Below are 22,288 nucleotides of genomic sequence, written 5' to 3' on the forward strand. Positions count from 1 at the left end.
AAACCACTCCCCCTTGTTTTCAGTCTGATGGCATAAGTGATCCTCATGCCTGGGTGTTTGCAGAACTCCTCATTATGTAGAGTTAAAACCTAAGACTAGGTAAGACTATTGCATGAGAAAAGTTTCTCAACTCCTGAAATATTTTCAGAATAAACATTCTAGAGACAGTTTCAGTATTACCCTTTTTGCTTTGAAGTCTTTTTTTATTTGACCTTTGGAACAAATATTTCACAGGATTATTTGTAGCTAAGGAACACGATGGAGAACTTGAAATATTCTCTCTTTCTGCCTGTAATTTATTACTGTACATACGTTTTTATTCTGAATTGCACCTCTACTTCCAAAGTGTTCCATCTCTACCAGCTGGCAACTGTTATTGTGCAGTAACATTTCTTCAGTAAAGAGGCATTTTTGAAGTGGTTATTTCTGCACATGGCACCTCCAAATGTTTTGCTTTGTCTTAACTAAATGCCCACCTTTTTTTCCTGGGGTGCCTGACAATGCCCTTTTAATATTTTTTTTTATTTCAGAGTTTCCGTGAGGATTGTGGGAGAAGTACAATAATGATAATCCATTTACCACAGTAGTGTTAGGACTTATCTGGCCCTTACAGATGGTAGATACAGATTTCTTTATAACTGAAACTGCAATTTTCCCATAATCTATTTGCTACTCCGTTTGAAAAGGTTGTGAAATCAGATCACAACCCAAAAATCCAAGAAAAAAAAAATCAGACATTTTCACATAAGATAGCAAATTTGAATATCGATGAAATGAGAAAATCAAAACTCTGAACTCTCATTCAGCTTTAAGGGGAATCAAATCACAACAAAGACCTCTTTCAAAAGCCCTGTCTCAAACTGCAAAAACGCTGTGAAATAAATCACAGTTCTCCCATTTTGAGGACAATGATTTTGACACACAGAAAGGGTCATGTAACTTGCCTTTTGAAGACCCGAATGGAGACCTGGTGACTCCCTGTGTCTTTAAGATTCAGCACTATCCTCTTTCCAAAAATGATTGCCAAATCCTTTCAGCAATTCAGTAAGACACTAGACCAAACAAGAAAAGAAAAAAAGGGGCAGGAGGGAACATATTTCTTGCACAAATGGGTTAATTAAAAGTGAAAAGTTCTGGGTGAACAGGAAGGAAACAGTAAGCACATCTTCATTCACTGATGCCCTTGAAGCTCTGACTTGGGGGAAGGATATAGCTTGCCTTGGGACTGCTGATTTTCACATACAGGTGATGTTCCCACCTTGCTGCAAGGAGAGTTCATGTACTTGTGAGGTGAAATTAATTTGTCATTATATAGAAAAGTGTCATGATCTCGAAAAGTGTCAAAAAAGAAATCAAGGGTTAGATGTAAATCAAAACCCCAGAGCCCTAGTTTAGTCCCAGGGCTCATTTCAAGACCCAGCTATAAAGCACTAAGAATTAATTTTACTGATATTAGAGGCTAGAACCACATTTGTCTTTTCCTTAGCCTTTAGCTTATCTTAACATCGGTCTTAAGGGGCCTTGTAATAATCAAATTTAGCATATTTTTCTTCAACTTCCATAGGTGATCTCTACAGTACTAACTAAAAAGCCACTGGTTTTTCGATCTTGTAGATACAATGTCTTGTTCTTCCCACAGCAGCTGGGAAGAAGCATTCTGTTTGTGAAAACATGCAAGCAGAAAATAAACTCAAGAATTCTGATGCAAAAAATAACTTGTTTTGGCAAGTTGAAGTATTTTGTGCATGTGTATCTGCAAGGTGTTGGTAGCAAAGCTAATTTCTAGTTCATCCAAAATATTGTAAAAGAATAACCAAAACAAAATACAAAACCCCCCAAATACCAGTGCTTGCCAAGTGGTGGAAAAACAAAACAAACCTACTCGTAGCAAAAAATATTTACTTCCCAGCATCTAAAGTTGTTATGGGCATTAGAGAACATTTAGGAAAATGCCTTTTAAAAAACCACTGAAGTGTTATTTTAATAACTTGAAACAGGAGACAGAGTCAGTGCTACTGATGCATGAAGTTTGGCTCTGTTCTTCCTTCTCCTAGCAGGTTGAATTAAAGACTGCCTGTACCACTCTTGCAGACTGATCTCTTTGTTAACCATCAGCCCTCTCTGTGCCAAGAGAGTTCAAACAGAACTTCAGAAGTAAAGTGCCTCTCTTGGAAATGTAAAACCAGGACCAAAAGTTTGAGTGGGCCAAAGAATAATCCCAGGACATGACAAAAAAACTGGATTTCCAATTTCTTGGCTGTTGTGTGTTACCTATTTTCAATACCATAAAAACACTGGTTATTTCAACCATCAGTTTCTGGACTCTGAAGGTCTGTGGAAAAAGACCTATCTCTGCTATTTATTTCATCATGGCTCCCCAAAAGTGGCTGTTTGCTGTCTATTGCTCAGAGATTTCTTGATACAGCACAGCTGTCCCAGCATACAAACTGCTAACTTGCTATGTGTGAAGCCACACTTTCTCTTGACAAGACAGCAAAACTGTCACCCTGGCCATTTTCTCTTGTACCTACCCTGTTGTAAAGCACCCGACTGATGTTTAAAAAACAACCTCTGCTTCCTTACAGAGAAAAAACTATGACTCCACTTATATCCATGTAAAGACTTATTAAATTCCAAATCATATTTTTAATACTTTCTCAGTCCAAGGACCGTTGATTTCACGGTGCTATATACAGCTGTAAACATTGTCACCTCAGTACCAGACTCAGAGAGTCTTCTGAGGGGCAAAATAATTCTGAAACTCCAGTTGGAGACTTTTGAACCAAGTGCTGTACAGCAAGCTTTCCTCTCCAAGCAGTGTGACTGTGCCAAGGCGTTCTGTGCCTCATGCTGGCTGTCAATGCTGACTGAGCAGCTCAGAGATGCTCATCAGAGGCATTCTGTGCAGGGCTGTGCCCACACCAACACAGCAGCCTGCTGCAGTGCCCATGCACACCTGCAGGGTGGAATCAATGTGCCTCTGAGTTCTCCACACAAATCACCAGGGACTGCCCCTACAACACAGACAGATGCACACAGACATCAAGTATGAAAGCCAGCAATGGGAGGTGATCCCATAAATCATAAGGAAAGTCTGACTTGCGAAAAGTGTCTTACTTCTGAAAGTCAGATGAAAACTCATGGCTCAAATAGAGTTCTCCTGCAGACTTCTTGCGGGGTAAACATTACTCTGGAACATGAGCTGCCTACGCTGCTGTGACACCAACAGGCGACTTTTTTGAAGCTTCATAAAACTACTAAGAATGTTGTGCTGCGTTCCTAAGAATTTAACAGCAGCTTTTCCACTTAAGTTCTCAGTAAAAAATGAATTAAGATGGCAGAAATATAAGGATAACAACTTGCAGCAGCACTTGCTTACATCTGCTTCACTTGAATATCTTGAGCTTATAGCCAGCTTGTTTCATTTGCTTTTCAACTCTTAATCATCAGTCTTCTGGTAATTTGGTATGTGCTGATGTAGCAAATCACACTTATTATCTGTGTGTGTCTTAAAAAAGAAAATGAGTGTTTGACAAGATTTTATTTCATAAAATTTACTTTCTCATCCAAAGTTATTTAGGAAACTGCTGCATTAACTGCCAGATACATGGTTTACTATCCATTTGGTCACGGTTAAACTGAAATACCCCCCCCCAAATTGAGCACAGTCATGTAATTTGTATATGCACTTACTGAACATTTTTTTCTTACTGGGTTTTATCAGTCTAAGGACAATAAATTAGAGGAGGGTGCAGGATTGTCCCCACCAGCTGTGCCCCATCCACACACAGAAAATGTGAGTGGTGAACTTGGCCATTTTTGAGCTGACAAACCCTGCTAAGAGACAGGACAGCAGTAATGACCCAAATTGCTTCCAGAGCAGCAAGCACCTCTGCATGGGGCTCTGAGGGTGTTGAGATACACCAGCTGGGACAGCCATGACTTGTGCTCAATGTGTGCTGCATAAACACAGCTTCCACAGCTGACAGTTTTAAGAACTGGCATTCATGTAACCAACTGCATAAGAAATCACACTTAAAAGAACTTTACAAACCTCTTTTTCAGGGTTTTGCCTCTTATTTAAGTTAGACTTGGGCAAAGAGACACAAAGACTAAGGTTTCTAAATACCTGATGCATATTGCACACCACCTTAGAGGTCCCATTAACCATGTACACGTGTGTAGCACAGTAATAAAAGTTACAGAAAACACTGACTGGGAACCTCTCCTTCACAGATTGTGTTTTCATATTGTCTATGCTCTCGGTGGAGTGAACTGCTGTGGAATCTAACTGAAGCTCATGAGTTACAAGAACAGCTGAGAAAGGAGTTAGACATCAGTGAGGACATATCCCAAAGACATCTTGGGCATCTGGGATGTATAATTCAGTAACTGGAAAAATAAAAACTGTGCTCCCATGTGCTCAACAATCAGGTTTGCATCTAATTTGAATACTGCTCAGCTAGTGGGGATGATGGATCACAGGTCTTAACCACTTCTGTGTCTACATGTGGTTGTCTTTCTATACTTCCTATCAGTGGTAAAGAGTATGCCTTGTAGTTTTCTTGCTTGAAACGTTTTGCTAGGGTGCAGTACCATCAACTAAGGCATGCTTTCTGCAAATGCAAACAGTGGTTAAAAAAACAAAACCAACCAAAAAAAAACCTAAATTTGAAAACCTTTCTAGAAGTTGCCAGATAGGATAGCTGAAGGGAATGTTATTATGACTAAGAGGCTGGATTCCATGCAGAAAACAGCTATTTCTAGTGATAAAGCATAAAGATTAAACAACCAAGGACAAGACTGCCAGATGTAAAATGGAAAGTTTCCAATTTAGGAGCAGCAGAGGAAGAACATGAATTAATATGGAAGGACCAAATTAGCATTATAAAAATCCTCTGAGCCAAACCAAATGCCATTGAAAATAAACTCAGGAACTCTCCCCCTTCTCTGCTCCCTGCATTCCAAGGAGGATTGAATTTAGAATAACCATAGGGAATTTTAGAGAAATCTTACACTTAAATGCAGAGCAAAGGCTTTAAAAGTTAGAGACTGTATGTGCTTCAAAAACACTATTCTTGATTTTTCTTCACTACTGCTGTTTAAAAGGAAATAAGTATTTTGGACATAAGTTTTCTCATTAGTTTTGTCTTTAGTGAAATTGGTAAAGAGAAGGCTGATTCTTCAACAGTTTTGAAACTGGGGTATTAAATGACAATTTCTACCTTTTTATTAACTGGAAGAAAAAACAAATACACACACACACACGAAACCAACAAAATAAAAACCACATTAATAACTAAACACTTTGCAAATACAAAAAAATCCACAGATTGTTGGATTTCCAACCTAGACTACACTTCAGTGCTAGCTTCATTACCACTACATGCAGAGATACACTATCAGTCTGGGGGTCCTATACTGCAATATTCTTTGCAGATGGCTCTTACTGGTCTCACACACATTTTTGTGGCATGACCTGGTAGATATCAGTCCACTGTGGTATTCCTCAAACTGAAGATACATCATGGATTGTTCAGTCCATAAAAGTCTATTACAGACTTTAAACTGGACTCTTGGAACCTGGGTGTAGCAGATTAAACATCAGCAGTACTAGACTGATGGCTGGCTCAGCTGTAGTGCACTTTTTCTGTTGAGCTTGAATGTAAGAAAGCTCCCACAGGATCTGACAGCGAGAGGAGCTTCCACACAGCCAGGATCCACAAAAAGCAGACATGCAGGTAACTAGACTGAGAATGAATGTGAGATATACGTAAGAAAAACCTGACAGGATTCAGTACATTTAAGCCTAAAAGGATTAGGAAGAGCAGAGTGTCAAATGCTGCAATTAGATGAACAGATTTCAGGACTCTGAAGATAGCAAACAGTGGCATGATGTCTTATTGCACTGCACCTCTTATATGCTGCATGGTATATCTGCAAGAGCCTACGCTCCCATATAGATGGACACTGAAATTCCAGCATAGAAATTGGTAAGCACAGGTAAATCAGTAGTACTCAAAATCAGCAGAGTAATTTTGCCATTGATCCCACTGATTCAATCCCTGATCACCTGTTAGTCTGAACATCTGAACCTACTGGGCAAAACCCAGAAGCCCTATGTGATATTTATGAGACACCTGACAGTGAGGCCCCACTTTCATTCCTGTAACATGCATGATTATGTTAAACACACAACCACCCTCTGCATTTTACACACACAGATTGCAAAGTGGTTTTAGTTGACCTAATACTTAGATACATCCAAGCAAACAGAAGAAAGACTAGGAACCTCTTACCTTATGTTTCAACACCCATCTCCAAAAGCTGCATCTGAAGTTAAAGAACAAATAAGATCCCCAAAATACCAAGATTCCCTACATTTTGAGGACAGTATGAAAAACTCCAAACATTGCAGAAATGCAAATGTAATCAGTCATTCAAAGAAGAATACTATTTATTGAAAACAACTAATCTCTTATACTGTTTCTCAACACTGTGATAGATGATATAAATACATTTCACAAGAATGAACAATAAGGTAATGGCTATTGCTGAAGGCAGAATGTGGCAGGAGATGAAACAGTGAGTATTTGGTTATCCCCTTCACCTGACAGGTGAACTTACTCATATCTGTGACTCTGAAATAATAGTTCTTAAATAAATAGTTAAGTATATTGAGCAGGATAAGCTACTTACTCTTCTACAGTCAAAAGATCATATGGAGTGTTAATTGACAGGAAGTTAAATCTTTCCCCTCCACGTTTACTAATGGGATTCATCTCACCTGAACTTAGCTGTGTAAGTGACCACCACATTCATCTTCACCTGTATCACCACTGGAGAGTGGTAAGAACGTCTTGATTCAAACTTACCTAAGGTGTCTCAAATAAGCTGGAAATATTTCCCCTTCCTCCCCCAAACCATTCAATGCTCTCCAATTGCTCTCCAAAATCACAATGCTTGTGATTTTGGCACAAGTGTAGATTATTTGGTCAGACTGGACATGTACGTTTTAGTTAAAAGACACGTGAAATGAATCTCACCTCATGTTCTAGAAAGAATATTATCTTTAGGAAAGACCCTTGTCAGGTAAGAGAGAACCTAATTAGTACATAAGAGGGCTTCTTGCAAGGGAGCTACAATCACTGGTTCACTACTGTTTACAGGGGAAGCAACTACTGGCATTTGCAGAAGAGTCAAGATGCAAATCAGTGGCTCTGTTGGGAGATAGGTACGCCAGTCCATGCTTCTCTGATAAAACTGGAATCTAGGACTGTGGAGGAAGGAAGATCTATATGCTCTCAAACATGCAGATAAGACCAATATATGTCTTTATTCTGGTAAATAGTGTAAAATCAAGCTTTAGCTTCACAGCTCTGCAGTTATAGAGCAGATGGAATCATTGCAAGGAGAAGCTGACAATGAGAACATAGGAACCCTAAAAAGGGAGAAAAGGAAAATACAAGAACCATCCAAACCTCCAAATATAAGTGTAGGCCAATTCAAAAATAATGCACTACAACTGCAGGATCAAACTTAGGAGGATTATACTTGATGTCTTATAATCTACTTTCACCCAAAACAGGTTACATCTTTCTAATATAGTTAATGACCTTTCTGCATCTCTAAGGGTTTGGCTGCTAATCTGCCTGCTAAAATTTCAAAACTTGTTCACTGGCAAATTTTCTGAGGCATCTTATTCCATGTCTAGATATTAAGAACATACTCACAGATGTATTAAGGTGACTGCTGTTCTGACCTTCCTGTGCTGGCATCAATATTTTGGGAGATTTCATAACAAATTTCCCAGTGACTTGCTAGTGAACACACAAAATCAGCTAACATGGCCAAAACAGGCATATTCAGGTTGCTACTGGAAGGTGGGAAGGTGAACAGACAGGAGCTGAGGATATAGGTATATGGCTGTGAGACCCAGAAAAAGCCCAGGAAGCATAAGATAATACACAAAGATAAAAGACCTCTACTTACAAAAGCTATCACTTCATAGTGGACTTTCTCTTTTTATCCAAAAAGTCAAAACTAAAACCTCCATGGAAAATATAGAAATACCACATATTCTGCAATAGTGTTCACACACTCAGTGTTGGTGTGGCAGCACAAACATTTAAGAACTGAAGTCAGTTATCAGTCAAGGAGCTAAACTCTTCCTTGAAGTAGGTCACTATTTCTAGACAACCAGAACATAAAAACAAAACAAGTGACCTGCATGCCTGTTAAAATAAATCTCCAGCAAAATCTGGGTTTATGAAATGACTGGGCATGATGCAAATATTGGCCGTTGAACTAAAGAGTGGCCTACTTGTTGCTCTTGAGAAATCATGGTCAGACAAGAATAAAATTGTAACAAAATAGCACTGGAGATGGAAGATGTTTCCTACCCTTGAAAACACCTGCCTTGCCAGTTCAGGACTGTCCTTTAACCATGTGGCCTAAAAGATGTGGGCTGACCATGGCAGAGATGTTCACCTGCAACTGCTCCAAAACAGAGTTAAAATATTGCTTCTGTTGGAGCAAAGAATTAGATGGTAGTTTGACAGCTCCAAAGGGTTAGATTAGGGTAGATTATCCCAGCAGCCCATAGGACAGAACACCCTATTTGCTGGGTGGCTAGCCTGTTATGGACAGGGTGTGTATCTGTATCCTTGAAATAGTGAAAAAGTGAAAGATGTTCCTCTCACCTCACATCTGACAGGCACTGTAAGCTCTTACTTTGAAGCCCCCTCACTCCCACTTCCTGTACACACATCAAAGATTAAATCAATTTGCTCAGAAACATGCAGGTCATCTCCAACTAAATCTGAGCTTTGCTTTATCTAATTTTTCAGAATCAAAGATACATTTGGAAATGTACATTTTCTCAGTTGAACTCAATGTTAGAGCTACTCAAGCTCCTCCTCTGCATTTCTTCTCCCCTGTACACCACCACTAGCACCTGCTTAGGAGAAGCGATAAACTAGCATCTTTCGCAAGTATACATTGTAGCTGAATTTTGGCAGCGAGTCAACTTTTGTGCTTGATGTGTAACAGAGGAAGCTGCTGCCCATAGCTACCAAATTTACCTATGAGAGGCAACTGTCCTGGTTTTTAGCAGGCTCCTCAGTTTACGCCGTTCACTGAAATGCACTCTCCCTGGTCCACTGCATGGAGAATCTGTCTTGCTTCCACATTCTGGAGAGACAAAGTGAGGCAGTGCCAGTGGGTACAAATCAAGTTCTTGCTGTGGATCTCTTCTGGGTACAAACATGACTGGCTGCTACCACAGCCATATTAGTGGCCATATTAGTGTTCCCAAAGTAAGAACACTAAGGCTGAAGGTAAGCCATGGAAACTCGTTCAGCTCCACAATTATGTGAAGTGAAAGAAATTGTTCTGCTTTTCATGAACTTAATTGCTTTCAATATATGCAATTACTAAAACCAAGCCTGCACAGCATAATCCTGCAAGCTGGATGTAATCCTGAAGCTGTGCATTTGGCTTCTCAGTTGTACTGACCTTACTGTGCCCATACACAAAAGCACCACATTCCCAAAAGGCCTGGTGCTGCAGGGAAACAGGAGAGGTGCCCCTGAGACTGCTCTTGCATAGAGTAACTACCCCACAAACTGAAAGCATGCTGGATTACACAGCAGGGAGAGGTGGCACTTGGACTTCTCCTGGTGCTGTGTCAAGGTAAGCAACTTGCACTTCCATGAGGATTGTGTAAGCCTGGAGAAGGTACCTGTAAAAGTCCTGCGCAATGACAGGGACCTTTCTTTCCCTAATTAGTATTTGGAGGACTCATCTGCTTGTGAGAGCGATGTCCTGGCTAAGTTATGCCATGTTAGTTAGTAAGCAGCTCCATAAATATTGATTTTTGCATGGCTGTCATGGGTTTCAATTCTGGTTTTCAGTTCTGCTGACTATGTGACACATAGAAGGTGGAATCACAATACCAGGCAGAGTTTAGCAGTACATGCAATTATTTTCTTTAGGGTATTTTCTTTGGAAAAGCACTCTGACAGAATCAAATAGAGCTGTTATTCTTCTGGCCACCTCTAGCAATAATCATGGTCTCAAGTTAGTAAAGACATATAACAGAAGGGAGATCTGCACACAAGGTGGCCACCTATAATTCTGGGCTGTAGTCTGCTTAGCAGAGGAGATTATGGTGTCTCTCTGGAGGGGCAGCATGTAACAACAAAAATTTATTTGGGAACATCACCAGGTCTTTCAGTAGAGATTAACAGCATCTTCCTTGGCAGTCAGCCAGAGGCATGTGAATCAGCCTACAACTGCTCTCATGACATTCAATACAAATGAAAGAGCTTAGTAACAAGAGTCAAGCATTTTTCTTTTCCAATAAAGAAGCTCAGGCACTTAGAAAATTTACTCTACATCGAACAGCAAATAAACTGCATACATACAGTTGGACAGAGACTTGGGTTCTCCTGTGCATTCCAGCTGGCTACATCTCAGAAGATTAGCACAGACATCCCTGGCTACTTGGATAAACTCTACTGCAGAATAAAACTGTTCCCTTATCAATCTAACAGGAGCCTCTACTACATGCTCACTGAGTTTATTCACTGCCATCCTGGCTCAAATTGAAGTGAAGCACAAAGACACATTAAGATGAACAGAGATGCATCTTTCTGAAACTCAAGGAAGGAACACTGACTGCATCAGATTCAGGCCACTACTTCCTGCTTTCAGCTCTTTGTGCACCAAATTCACTCACAGAGGAAACTGAGTAATCCCAGGTAGTTTCCTTTTGAATCACATCTAGTGACATTTGTGTTTTGGAAAGGGGACAAGCTTGTTTCTTCTACTGAGAAATGTCTTATCTGCCAGCACATTTTGGGACAAGAAGCTGCTCTTGACTATGGCAATAGTGGGAGATACAACCTAATCTGACTGGTATTGCAAACATAGTAAGTCACCTAAGAGGTGAAGTGGTTGCAAGCAAGTCATCATCTGGCTATTTTTGAGGCCATGAGTGGGATCTGTGCCTTTGTGAGGATTTGGTAATACTACTGTATCTTTTTCCTCCAAGGCTGGAATTGCTTTCACAGGTGAGTTGGCAAAGGGAAGAAGGGACAGTATTTTTTAAATTATAGGAAATGCTGCCCACATCAAACTCTCTTCTCTCCACCCCTTCAGTTTTGCAGAAAGAAATTAACATTTAATATAAAACAGCCTGCTTTGATAGCTGTCTGAATGCCCCATTAAAAATTTTCCACACCTCAGGGGTCACAAGTATCCGGTCATAAATTGCAATTTTTCATGGATTTTCTAAGTCATAGGTTGACACAAGAAGAGGTTATCACCCTCTGATCAGTATGCAGAGGAATTACACTCTTTAGCAGTACTCTTCAATGGATACAGCAAGAGTTAAAGAATAGACTTAAAAAGCAAAGCCCTTTGATTTTGAACATACAGCTCCTAGAAAAATGTTAGCAGATATTACTTCACCAGCACAGCTCTGAGACAGCAATAAAATGTAATTCCATGATGGACAAGTGCCATTATTTGTTGTGATTGTAGTTATCACTATTCAAATTCTATTTACATGTCATGTAAACACACACCATATTTTGTAACAGCACACTGAAATCAAAGCTTCTGCCCCAGTGACAAATTTAGTTCTATCAAATATTTAATAGCAGACATTTACATGGGCCATCCCCAACTCCAATGACAGCCGGGGAGGATGAGAGAACAGTAACTGCAAAGAAAAATGTCACCCTTCCATCCTCCCAAGTCTAAGACAGTAAAGCAGATTTCACTGTTAGGATTGCAAATTTGTAATCTCCAGTCTTCAATCTCAATCCCTGGATGACAGAAATGAGGAAAGGGAACAAAGACAGGATCACAGGTTTGCAAAAACAATTTTCTGCAAGTGAGGCGCTAATACCTTTGCAATTTCCCCCCATTTAAAACAACTAAGAGTTTTGGCTGTCATCCAGCATTCCTAGCTTTAGCACCTGTACAGAACTGAAATTCTAGGTGACCTGTGAAGCCATCTTCCTAAAGTAAGTGCCTCATTTCCTCTGTATTGCCAAATGAGAAAGGTGCCCTAAAGGCCTCTGGAGAGAGGACTTATTAGCTCCTCTTGGCTAAGAAATCTTCCTCAAAACCCTGCCTGCTCTTATAGACAGACCTGCAAAGTCCATCACAGAGCAACACAAGTCTGCAATTTTCCTGTGTGTTTCACTCCTCGACATAAGCTGCCAGCTCAAATTCAATAGCTTCTTTCAATTTATTCAAAGAGTCAGGTCTTTTCCCTTTCCATCTCACTCTAGAAAGCAATAATCTTCTGAGGTATTTTCCACTCTCCACAACATCCAGGATTCCTAAATGAAATATGTCTTCTTTCTGTCAAAACAAGCTGCATTGCTCTTCAACTTCTTACTTTAGGTTGCATCATCTTTTGCTATTTTGTTGTCTCATAAGTGTTGCCAACTCTGAGTCACAGAATCACTGATTCTGCAGTGGCTGTATGAGAACGGGTCATCTGAGTCCACTGGGCAGGCAGGAGGAAGAAGGCCAGCTGTCAAGCAGTCAGCAGAGCAGAGAACAGTATTTTCCCTCAGACCAGTTCTTGACATGATCTGCCTGTGTAGGCTGTGCCAGAGCACCAGGCATTGGACACTGCTGGAGTCATGTAGAACCTCCTCCTGATGAGCTGCCCTAGGCTCTGCCTATCCCTGCATTCTCTCGTCCTGTAGCTTTTGCATCACTAAATGCTGCCTGTATCTAACAGAGGACAGGTACTTCAGCAGCCAGGAAAGCATGTATGGATTATACACGAAAAGGATACATGGCAGAACACACAGTATCCAACTTGAATCTTTGTGACTGAACAACACGGAACATGAGACAGAGGGCTTTTCTCTACTACTAAAGCAAAAGTCCCCGTCTCCATTTGCTGACTTATAATTCAATGTTATTTTGCTGCAGTGTGTTTGAACGCTGTAGTCTGTATTTGAGGTGGCTCTAGCAGCTGTATGGAAGGCTGGCAGGCAAGGGAGCCCATCACAGCACAGAGTCCTGGAACTCAGATGCATCCCATCTTGCAGAAGGCCTCTTTCCAAGCTATGAACAACCAACCAGCAAGTTACTGCTCCCTGACAGTCCTAGCGCAACACAGAACTGCAGCAATACTCATTAACCTACAGCAGCATTTCTATTGAGGACAGCATTTGCATCAAATTCTGCCCCTACCACAAGGAAGTGGCAAGTAGGGGGAGGGAGAGACAGCCTGGTTTGCTCGAAAGGTAGCAAAACTGATAAGGGATCAGCATTAATCCATGTGAGGAGAAAGCTGTCATTTATTACTTCCTTATGTGACACGCTTCAACATTTTTCCAGAAACAAAGAGACTAAGGAAACAAAGTAAAAGTCAGGATCAATCCCTTGTGTTTCTCCTGGCATGACACCTCTCTAAGAAAACAGCTTTTCTGAACTCACGCCCATAAACTTCAATGACCTTGATGCAAATCTCTCAATCTTGGTACCCTGTCACACAAGTTAGCAAGAATCTTAGCTCTTATCTGCAGAAGTAGCAAGTTTCTTGTCCCATCTCGCTCACTGGAGCTGGAGGGTGTTTAAAAAGGTGACTTGGTGAAGTTTATAAAAAGCTACAAAAGAAGAAAAAGTGGGCAGATTAAAAACATGTGAGCAAATTACCTTAACTGCATGTTTTGATTGTATTTTTTAATTGTGGGAGGGAAGCTTTCCCTAGGGACTGCTAGAAGGTGAAAATAGGTGAGCTTCTGTTGCGGGCTGTAAGCACACAGCGTTCAGCTCTGCATCCAGCCAGAAAGCTGTGTCTGAATAAGTGGCAGAGCTCTCACACTTCCATGTTTGCTGCCCCACAGGGATTTGGCCGGCATGTGCCTTTGATGCCAATGCAAAGGAAAACCACTCCCAAATTAATCTGTGTAAGTGTCACTCAGCAGCAATCTGAACTCTGCAGGAAAAGGAACAATTCTGACTTTGTAAAAGCACAAGCATGAAAAAGGGTAGTGCACTTAGCTGGGACTCACAAAAGACCATAAGTGATATTAACATCAAAGGTACACCTTTTCTCATAGTCATGTCTACTTTTTTGGCAGCAGAGAGGGATATGGAAAATTGCTGGGGGAAAAACATTCCAGAATTAATATCCTAGTACTGGTATTTGTTAATATTTTGGACATCTTCTGCACTGGGCACTTAGTGTTTTCCAACCTAGGAGACACAAGAGCTTATTTCTAAACTGGTTTTTTTTTGGAAAAGGTTAGATTAACCATCCTTATTATCACTGTTTTACTTTCTGCATGAATAGCCCCTTACAAGACCTTCTGCAATCAATCTTCCTCAACACCAGAGGTGTTCAGAGTTCTACAGACAAGCAAGGCACTAGGCACAGGCACAGGTTAGCAGGAACTGTGTGTGACTTGACTGGGTTGTTTTTGGTTTAGTTTACACAAATAAGGCCATTTTACTTATGTTTTCATTCATACATATCTACTGGTGGAGGAATATCCCTGGGTGAGATTTCTTACGTGATATCAGTTTGTGAAATAACAAGCTGAGTCTGCTGATGTTGGAAATGCAGCCTTTTCCGAGTTCTTTTTCAGTGTACATTTCTTCTCATGCCTTTCTTGCAATAGGAGAGTTGCTCTCTGTCTCATGCTTACGTCAGCCCAGAAGACCCTCCCAGACAGTCTGTGGAATCCGAGTGTAAGTTTCTTGGCACGTGTTTCATTTTAGACTTAGAAGCATCAGAAATGAAACTAAATCTGCTTTCTCAGAAAATATATTCTTCTCTCATTCCCCAGGAAACCTTAGCCTTAGACTACTAGGAGATGACTGGCACTTGGAGAAAAGCAAAACAAAATTTTGTAAAGCTGGCTTCTCAGCACATAAATGTTGATGCAAAAATAATTTCAGTCTGGTTTACAAATACCAAGGCAGTGCTCTAAATGTATTGCCCAGATTATTAGAAAAAACTAGTTCTGAGAGACGTAAATGACCTAATGCTCCATCAAAAGCACTGGAAAATAGCAAAGCCAAAGAGAATGATGACAATTGAGATGATACATAAAAAACATGTGCTTAAATGTTCAATGGAAAGACTGCTTCAAAGGCAAAGTTTCGGTTCACTAATTTCATGTCATGAAATCTCACACACCTGACTGAAATTCAGAAGCCTCTGGCCTCTATCCTTCCTTCACTCATTGAAGATTTAATGGCAGACTGTGTGAGTTCTCATGTTATTATAATGAAATTAATGCCTGAAACTATACACGAGTGTAATTTACTGCACACACTGGGAAGTGTTTGCATAATGTGATTTACTGCCAGACCTCACCGGTCAGAGCGGATTTCACTTTCACCTGTGGGTACAGGACTGTATGAACTCCCTCAGTTGAGTTAAGAGTTGGGAGACATCAGTTCCACGAGAACTGGAAGTTTCTTTGGACTTAAAGTAGAAAGGAAAGCGCCCCACAATGGACCTGCTCAGTGCCCTGCGTCCTCACCTGCGCTTGCCTGAGTCCTGGTGCCAGGCGGGACCCCAGTGCTGTCTGCCACCAGGGCACTGCCGTCCCTGCCCTCACCCGCCCTGCCTCACCTGCTGTACACCAGGCACTCCATGTGGTTGATCTCCTTGTCGGAGCGGTAGCGGCTGTAATCCTCCCAGAGGTCCTTGATGGCGGTGACCGCCAAGATGAAGAGCACGGGGGCCAAGGCCAGCTCCGGCTGGAAGGCATTGACGGCTGGCACGAAGTTGAGGAGGGCGATGAACACAAAGTAGACGTTGGCCAGGCGGTGGAACTGCTCGAAGAGGTTCTTGGGCAGGAAGGACAACGCCGTGTACTTGGTGGTCTTGAGCCGGTTGCAGGCCAGGACTGTCCTCTTGGACTTCTCCGGCTCGGCCTCAGGTAACAGCAGGCTGGAGCGCACCAGCCGCGTCTTACTCTCCTTCTTCTTCCTCCGCCTCCTCTTCCTCTGCCTCTCCTTCCCCTCCGGCAGCACCTGGGGCGCTCCCTCTCCTCCTGCCGCGCCCTGGGACATCGCTGCCGCCCCGGTGTCCTCGCCCGGGCAGCGCGGGCAGCTCCCACGGGCAGGCACGGCCCTAAGTTATCATCCTCCGCCGCCCGCCACGGCTCTCCTTCCCTCTTCCCCTCCGGGGGCGGGCAGGGGGAGGAGGGCTCTTTCGAACTCGCTTCTAGCCGCTCTGCCGGGACCTCTCTCGTTTTCTCCTCCTCCTCCTGGCCGGGGAGGGGACGTGGGCAGGCGGGGAGCCGAGCCCTCCTCCCGCGGGCCTCTCCCCGTCCCAGGCGTGGGGGATGCGGGCAGGGCCGGGGGAGCGGGAAACGGGAGCGGCCCTTCCGCGCACAGCCTGCCCCGAGCGCCGTCCCGTCCCGGCGTACGCACCCGGCAGGACTCTTTGGCGGCGGCTTTTGACTTTGAGTTACGTGTCGAACGGGGAAAGAAGTTCGAGCGGGGAAAGAGAAAATTCCCACTGAAGCTTCGGCGCTGCGCACTGGCCTTTATCCACGGTGCCCCAGCAGCAGCTGGTGGGAGTTTTTACCAGCTGACTCTCGGCGAAACACTCTGCTTTCTGCCTGTGTGCCACGTTGATAGCCATCCCCGTGCTTAGCCTGGGAGCTAAAGCACAACATCTCCCGGCTCCTCCCGTCTGTCTGGTACACCGGCTCTGTTGGTGGCGTCCATGGTGCCTGGGACAACCCCACAGGTGGGAACCACAAAAATGAGGTTTCCGATGGAAAGCATTAGGCACTGCCACCTCTGCACACGCCCTGGCAGTGCTGTGCTGTAACGCACGTTCGCCTCTGTGGATTTTCCTATTCCCTTGTGGTAGGGTAGGTCTTACCAGCAAGGATTGGAAAATGCCAATCTCTTGCTCTGTGGTTTATGCTCTGCACTTTCTGGAGAAAGATACAGTTATGGGTCATGATGGATAGACAAATATCCAAAAAGAAATACAGAAGAGAAGATAATTTAGATTGAAAGATTTAGTCTAAAATCACAAGTATACAATGTAGTGAATAAATGCAGAGATTTAAATAACAGATAATAAGAGAATAATTAAATTATTGTTATTAGGTGTGACATGAGAGTTTGCTGCATCGCTTTAGATTGGGATTTAAGAGCAGACCCTTTGGATATGGGATTCCACAGGCAGCATGAAAGGCTGCCACAGGTCACTCCAGGCTCTGTCTAACCTGTAGCACAGATAGATGTATTTTATGGGGGGACCCTTGGTCCTGATCCTGTGATATCCCAAGGTGGGATCATACTGAGTACAAAAGTACTTCATTCCTGTCAACATGTTTCTTCTTGTCACAGAAAATAGGCATAGAGTATAAACATCTAGTCTTGATACGAGGTCAGGTGAGGACAGTACTGGGGCATTTTCTGAGAAAGTACCTAGTCCCACAACTCAGATGCTGCCATGGCAAATTCCATTAAGACCAAGAAGTGAAAGCCATTACCCAAGCCTGACAGGTTGTATGTGCTGCTGTAACACTGTATGTGTTTTCATCCTTGCTCCTCCCATTTGCAGTATGTTTGTAATTGCTCTTTAAAGTGTCTGGCTAATTAGGAGCCCTTTTCTGGCCCTGAGGCACTATGTGAGTGCTAGTTCAGCCCATGACTTGCTACTGTGTGAAGCCACAACCCTTTACCAATCCTGCTGTCCACTCTTCTGATGCTACTTCAAACTTAGCAGGGATTTCCTGGGTTTGTCAGGTCTTGGAATATAGACACAGCAGGTTTTAATTATTGCAAGGAGAAAAGGGGAAATTGGGCTGTTCTGGTTTTTTTTGGTTTTTTTTTTTTTTTTTTTTTGTTTTTTTTTTTTTTTTTTCTGGTTTTTTTTTTTTTTTTTTTTTTTTTTTTGCAAAGTCTGCTCCTTTGTTGATAAGGGAAAAGTACAAAATGTTAAGAGAAAAGGAAAAGCCAGAACAAATTTTAAAAAATCCCTCCTTATTTCAATTTTCTGTGGGTCTTTTTTTTTTTTTTTTTTGGCTTGTTTGTTTCTTTGTTTGCTTACACTTGGGTTAACTTAAAGGGGAAGCTGGAATGAACAAACATCCTTTTTCTGTGCTTTGGAAATGCTGAAATGGGATGAGGAGGACATTTTATCATTGTGCAATATTCCCATAAACTGAGCTTCATCCATCCAAGGGCTCTTTGCAGGCAGCAGCGGATATTCCAAAAAGTGAATTGCTGGAATTTTTGCCACTGGCCTGCCAGCCACTGCAACCCACTATTTTGTAGGTCTCTGGTTCATCCCAGGCCTCCAGGAGCTGAAGCACTGTTCAGGCTTCATTTTTCCTCTAGACGGCCCTCCACGTTGTTTACACAGATTAGAGGAGAAGCAGCAGTAATATTTGTTCCTTTCTCTTGCCAAAGCACATCACTTCTTAGAATAAACTGTTCATATCTTTATCAATGCCTGGCATCCCAAGTGTACTCAAATGGCTTGAGTATAGCACATCTGAGTGGAAAGATGGTGCACACCCAAGTATTAAGGAGTAGTGAGAGTCTCTGCTGGCAGGAGAAGTAAGCCAGTTGCTCAGTCACTGAGTCCACTGCGTAAAAATTATGTGTAAATAATCAAAAAATGGTGTCTAGATCAGGTTTAGCACTGCATATTCAGCAAGCTTTCAATAACTGAAAATAAATTAAGGGTTAGATATGTAGTAACGTTAAACTTTCAAACAGAGAGCTCAAGGAAAGGTAAGAAAAGACAATTCTCACATTCCCCTTAAGCTACTTGTTTAAGGAAAACACCTGTGCAAGTTTGAGAGCCTAACCTGGGATGAATTATGGTTACACCTAGCGGTATTGGCCAAACCTGTGACACCAGATATCTCAAAATTGTCAGTTACAATCCCACAATTATAAGAAATGGTCTATAAGTCAGTGGGCTAGACTTTAAAACCTGTCTTATTTGCATAGTTTTGGAGTGCTCAGGATTCACATTAACAAGATTTCTTCTGGAATGGAGTAACAGGAGAGAAACTTAAAGATAACGAACAGAAGCTGAAAGTTTTTATGCAATTCCCATGAGCTGAATTTTGCAAACAGATATAGCAACAGAAAGATAACATACATTTGGGTGGGAGCCTCTGAAGAATTATGTTTTTGTTTGCTAAATTGTTTATTTAAAAGCAATTTAAAGCCTTTGTATTTGAGTATGTATTGGCAGAGTTAAGTGCCGCCCTTGGAAAGTTTCACTATTAAAAAAAAAGTAGAAAGTATTGCCACACAGCTTTTCAGCTTTTTAGCTCTTGACCACTCCCCACTTGTCAAGAACTAAAAAACTCTTCTCATATAATTGACCAGACTTTCTCTGTTGCTAGTAAATTGCTTTTTAACTGAAACAGGCAAGCTAAAGTATTGCAAGGCAGTGCCATGAGGAAAGGATGTGGCACCCCTCTGCTTTCTGTGCAGTCACATGAGGAATCCAAAATTCTGGAAATTTATACTAAAACCTGACAAAATGTAATCCATGATAAATGAAAACAAGAGTTAACCTTACTTCAAAAAGCTTTTAAAAACTAATGTTTGTTAGGCTTTTCTAGCCAAAAATTTTGTCAGTGTAGACACTGCCAAGAATTTAGTCCTTCCTTTCCATTTGCAAATAAAACTGTGCAGAAAGGGTTTGAGAAAGCACGAACATTTGTATCTAAACTCGTATCTGACCTCTCCCTGCCCACACAGTTCAAGTAGGTGAGGTTGGAAATAAGAGGCAGGCAGGCAGCAAAATCAGCTTTCAACTGTTACAAAATACACATGCACAAGTCTGGCTTTAGCTTTTGAGTACAAAAGGACAAGTGTGTTGCTTTTGTTGTCAACTGCAGTACACCTGCATCTGCTTTTTATGGAGTCTTCTGGAGGAAAGGAGGTGAAAAGAAATTGGCTTTAAATCATTCTGGATGATGCATGGATCCTACAAAGAATCACCTTCAAGAAACAGAAGTAAACTGTTTTGAAAAGCCAGAGGAGCCAAGAGCCAAAGACTAGATTTACAGGATAACCTGAACTAAAATATGGGCTCTACTAAACTGATATGTGTTTTTCAGGGTCATTGGAGTGAAGCACTAAACGCAGATGATGTCTGCAGATTGTTCTGTGCTCTAATTGCTCCCTGCACCCATTGATGTCTCCTTTCTGTCCAGAGCTCTTCCTTTGTTGTCACATAGCTTTTTCTCAGTGTCCTTAATCTCACTGCATTTTGCTTGGTATCTGCTCTCTTATTTCTCCTGCCATTAACCTGAATCCAGCCTCTGATGCCCAATATCTCTTCAATTTCAAGTGCTCTCCAGAACCTTTTCCAGTGCCTGACTCTTTTTTTCAGCTGTGCACATATTCTTCAGAAAATGAAAAAGGAGAGATTTTCTAAGCACCACTTATGCTGATACTGTAGTTAGTGAGTTTTTTGATAGCTTGGGCCACTAAATGTTGAGCCTTAAGGTATGGCACAGCCTTTAAAGCTAGAAGGAACTACAGGATTTTCTGGCCCAAGATACTGTATTAACTTGGCCTTTTAGATGCCACACGTGCTAGAGCTTGAAATCATTATTAAACTGTTATGTGGACAGGCTGGTTGCTCAGAGATCAGATAACCAGTTTTATTCCCCTTCTCAGGGTCCTCAGCCCTGATTATGTTTGAACTATTTTTTATGGCATGGGGTTTTGTCAGTATGCAAGAATCATAACATCAACCAAAAAATGCCTTTAGCCTGATGGTTATGTGAAACAGTTGGAAACTGGCATCCACCTGAATGCTAAGGATGAAAACACCGTAGACAAGATCACATATATATTACTGATATTATAACTCCTTGTCATGGTTTTTGAAAGCTTAGAGTTACCATTATTCCATTTTAACAATTAGCTTCTTCCTATCATAAGAAAGTGAAGCAAACCTAATTTTAACATAGTCTAATTTACTAGGCCACTTTTGTAATATTTATATATTACATATATATTGTAATATTTATATGATCCTAAAATAAAGATTTCCCATGTTGGATATTGCCAGAAACATCTGTCAAATTACTCCTTTGGTCCAGAGAAGTTTTTTTAATATTAACATGCTTAATATTATGGAACCACCCAGAGGCCTTAGTTGGAATCTAGGACTTTAAGAACTATAAAAATAACTGTAAAGACATGGTACCACACATCAGACAAAATCTGTTCTGCCCTTTGCAGATGAGATGTATCCCATCTGGCTTCCTGTAAAGGGGACAGGCATACATGTTTTGAACAAGCAGAAAAAAGGCAAGAGGCTTTCAGTGTGAACAGCCTGCTGAAAATGCCAGAATTTGATGAGGCGAGACAGCAGCCAAAATGGCATTATTCCTCATTGCCTTCTAATCTGCAGGAGATACGTAGATATACACAGACACACATATGCACATAGAGAAGCTATATATTTGTGTGTGTGTTTATGTACATATATACCACAAGCAGTCTCATAGAATCATAGAATGACTTGGGCTGGAAGGGACCTTAAAGATCATCTAGTTCTAATCTCACTGTCATGGGCAGGGATGTCACCCACAAGAAGAGGTTGCTCAGGGCCCCATTCAAATTATCTTGAGCATCCTGCCAGGGATGGGGCATCCACAGCTTCTCTGGGCAACCTGTCCCAGCCCCTCTGTAAAGAATTTCTTCCTGACACCCAATCTCTTGTTTTTTTTAGTTTAGAACAATTACCCCATGTTCTTTCAGTATTTGCCCATGTAAACAGTTACTGTCCCTCTTTTTTATAAACCCGCTTTAAGTACTGGAAGAATTCAATGAAGTGTCCCCAGCGCATTCTCTTCTCCAGACTGATCAACCCCAACTGTCTCATCCTGACTTTTTAGAAGAGGTGCTCCAGCCCTCTGATCATCTTCATGCCCCTTCTCTGGTCCTGTTCAAACAGCACAAGACCCTGTCTTTCTTGTGCTCAGGACTCACTCCAGAGCTGGACACAGTCCTCCAGGTGGGGTCTCACAAGAGTGCAGTAGAGGGGCAGAATCACCTCCCTTGATCTGCTGGCCATACCTCCTTTGGCTCAGCCCAGAATGCAGTTGACTTTCTGGGCTGCAGGTGCATATTGACAGGTCATGCCCAGTTTTTCCTCCAGCAGAATCCCCAAGTCATTCACTGCAGGGCTGCTTTCAATAAGTTCTCCCAGTTTGTACTCATCTCTGGGATGTCTCTGACCCTGATGCAGGGTTACCGGTCTTGTTGAATCTCATGAGGTTCT

At 41.8% G+C, this 22,288-nt stretch overlaps 1 protein-coding gene across 2 annotated transcripts in view; it reads right to left on the reverse strand.

Annotated features, from left to right (window-relative positions):
* ATP10A (ATPase phospholipid transporting 10A (putative)) overlaps window positions 1-16,168 on the reverse strand; it is a 110,833-nt gene extending 94,665 nt beyond the window's left edge. For both annotated transcript variants that reach the window (XM_053936123.1, XM_053936122.1), the window contains exon 1: window positions 15,623-16,168. In XM_053936123.1, the coding sequence (XP_053792098.1) occupies window positions 15,623-16,065 (443 nt within the window). In that variant the 5' untranslated portion in view covers window positions 16,066-16,168. The remainder of the gene's footprint in view (window positions 1-15,622) is intronic.
* Window positions 16,169-22,288: the final 6,120 nt, after the last annotated feature.

The sequence above is a fragment of the Vidua chalybeata genome, chromosome 2 (genome assembly GCF_026979565.1).
Source record: "Vidua chalybeata isolate OUT-0048 chromosome 2, bVidCha1 merged haplotype, whole genome shotgun sequence".
Classification (NCBI taxonomy): domain Eukaryota; kingdom Metazoa; phylum Chordata; class Aves; order Passeriformes; family Viduidae; genus Vidua; species Vidua chalybeata.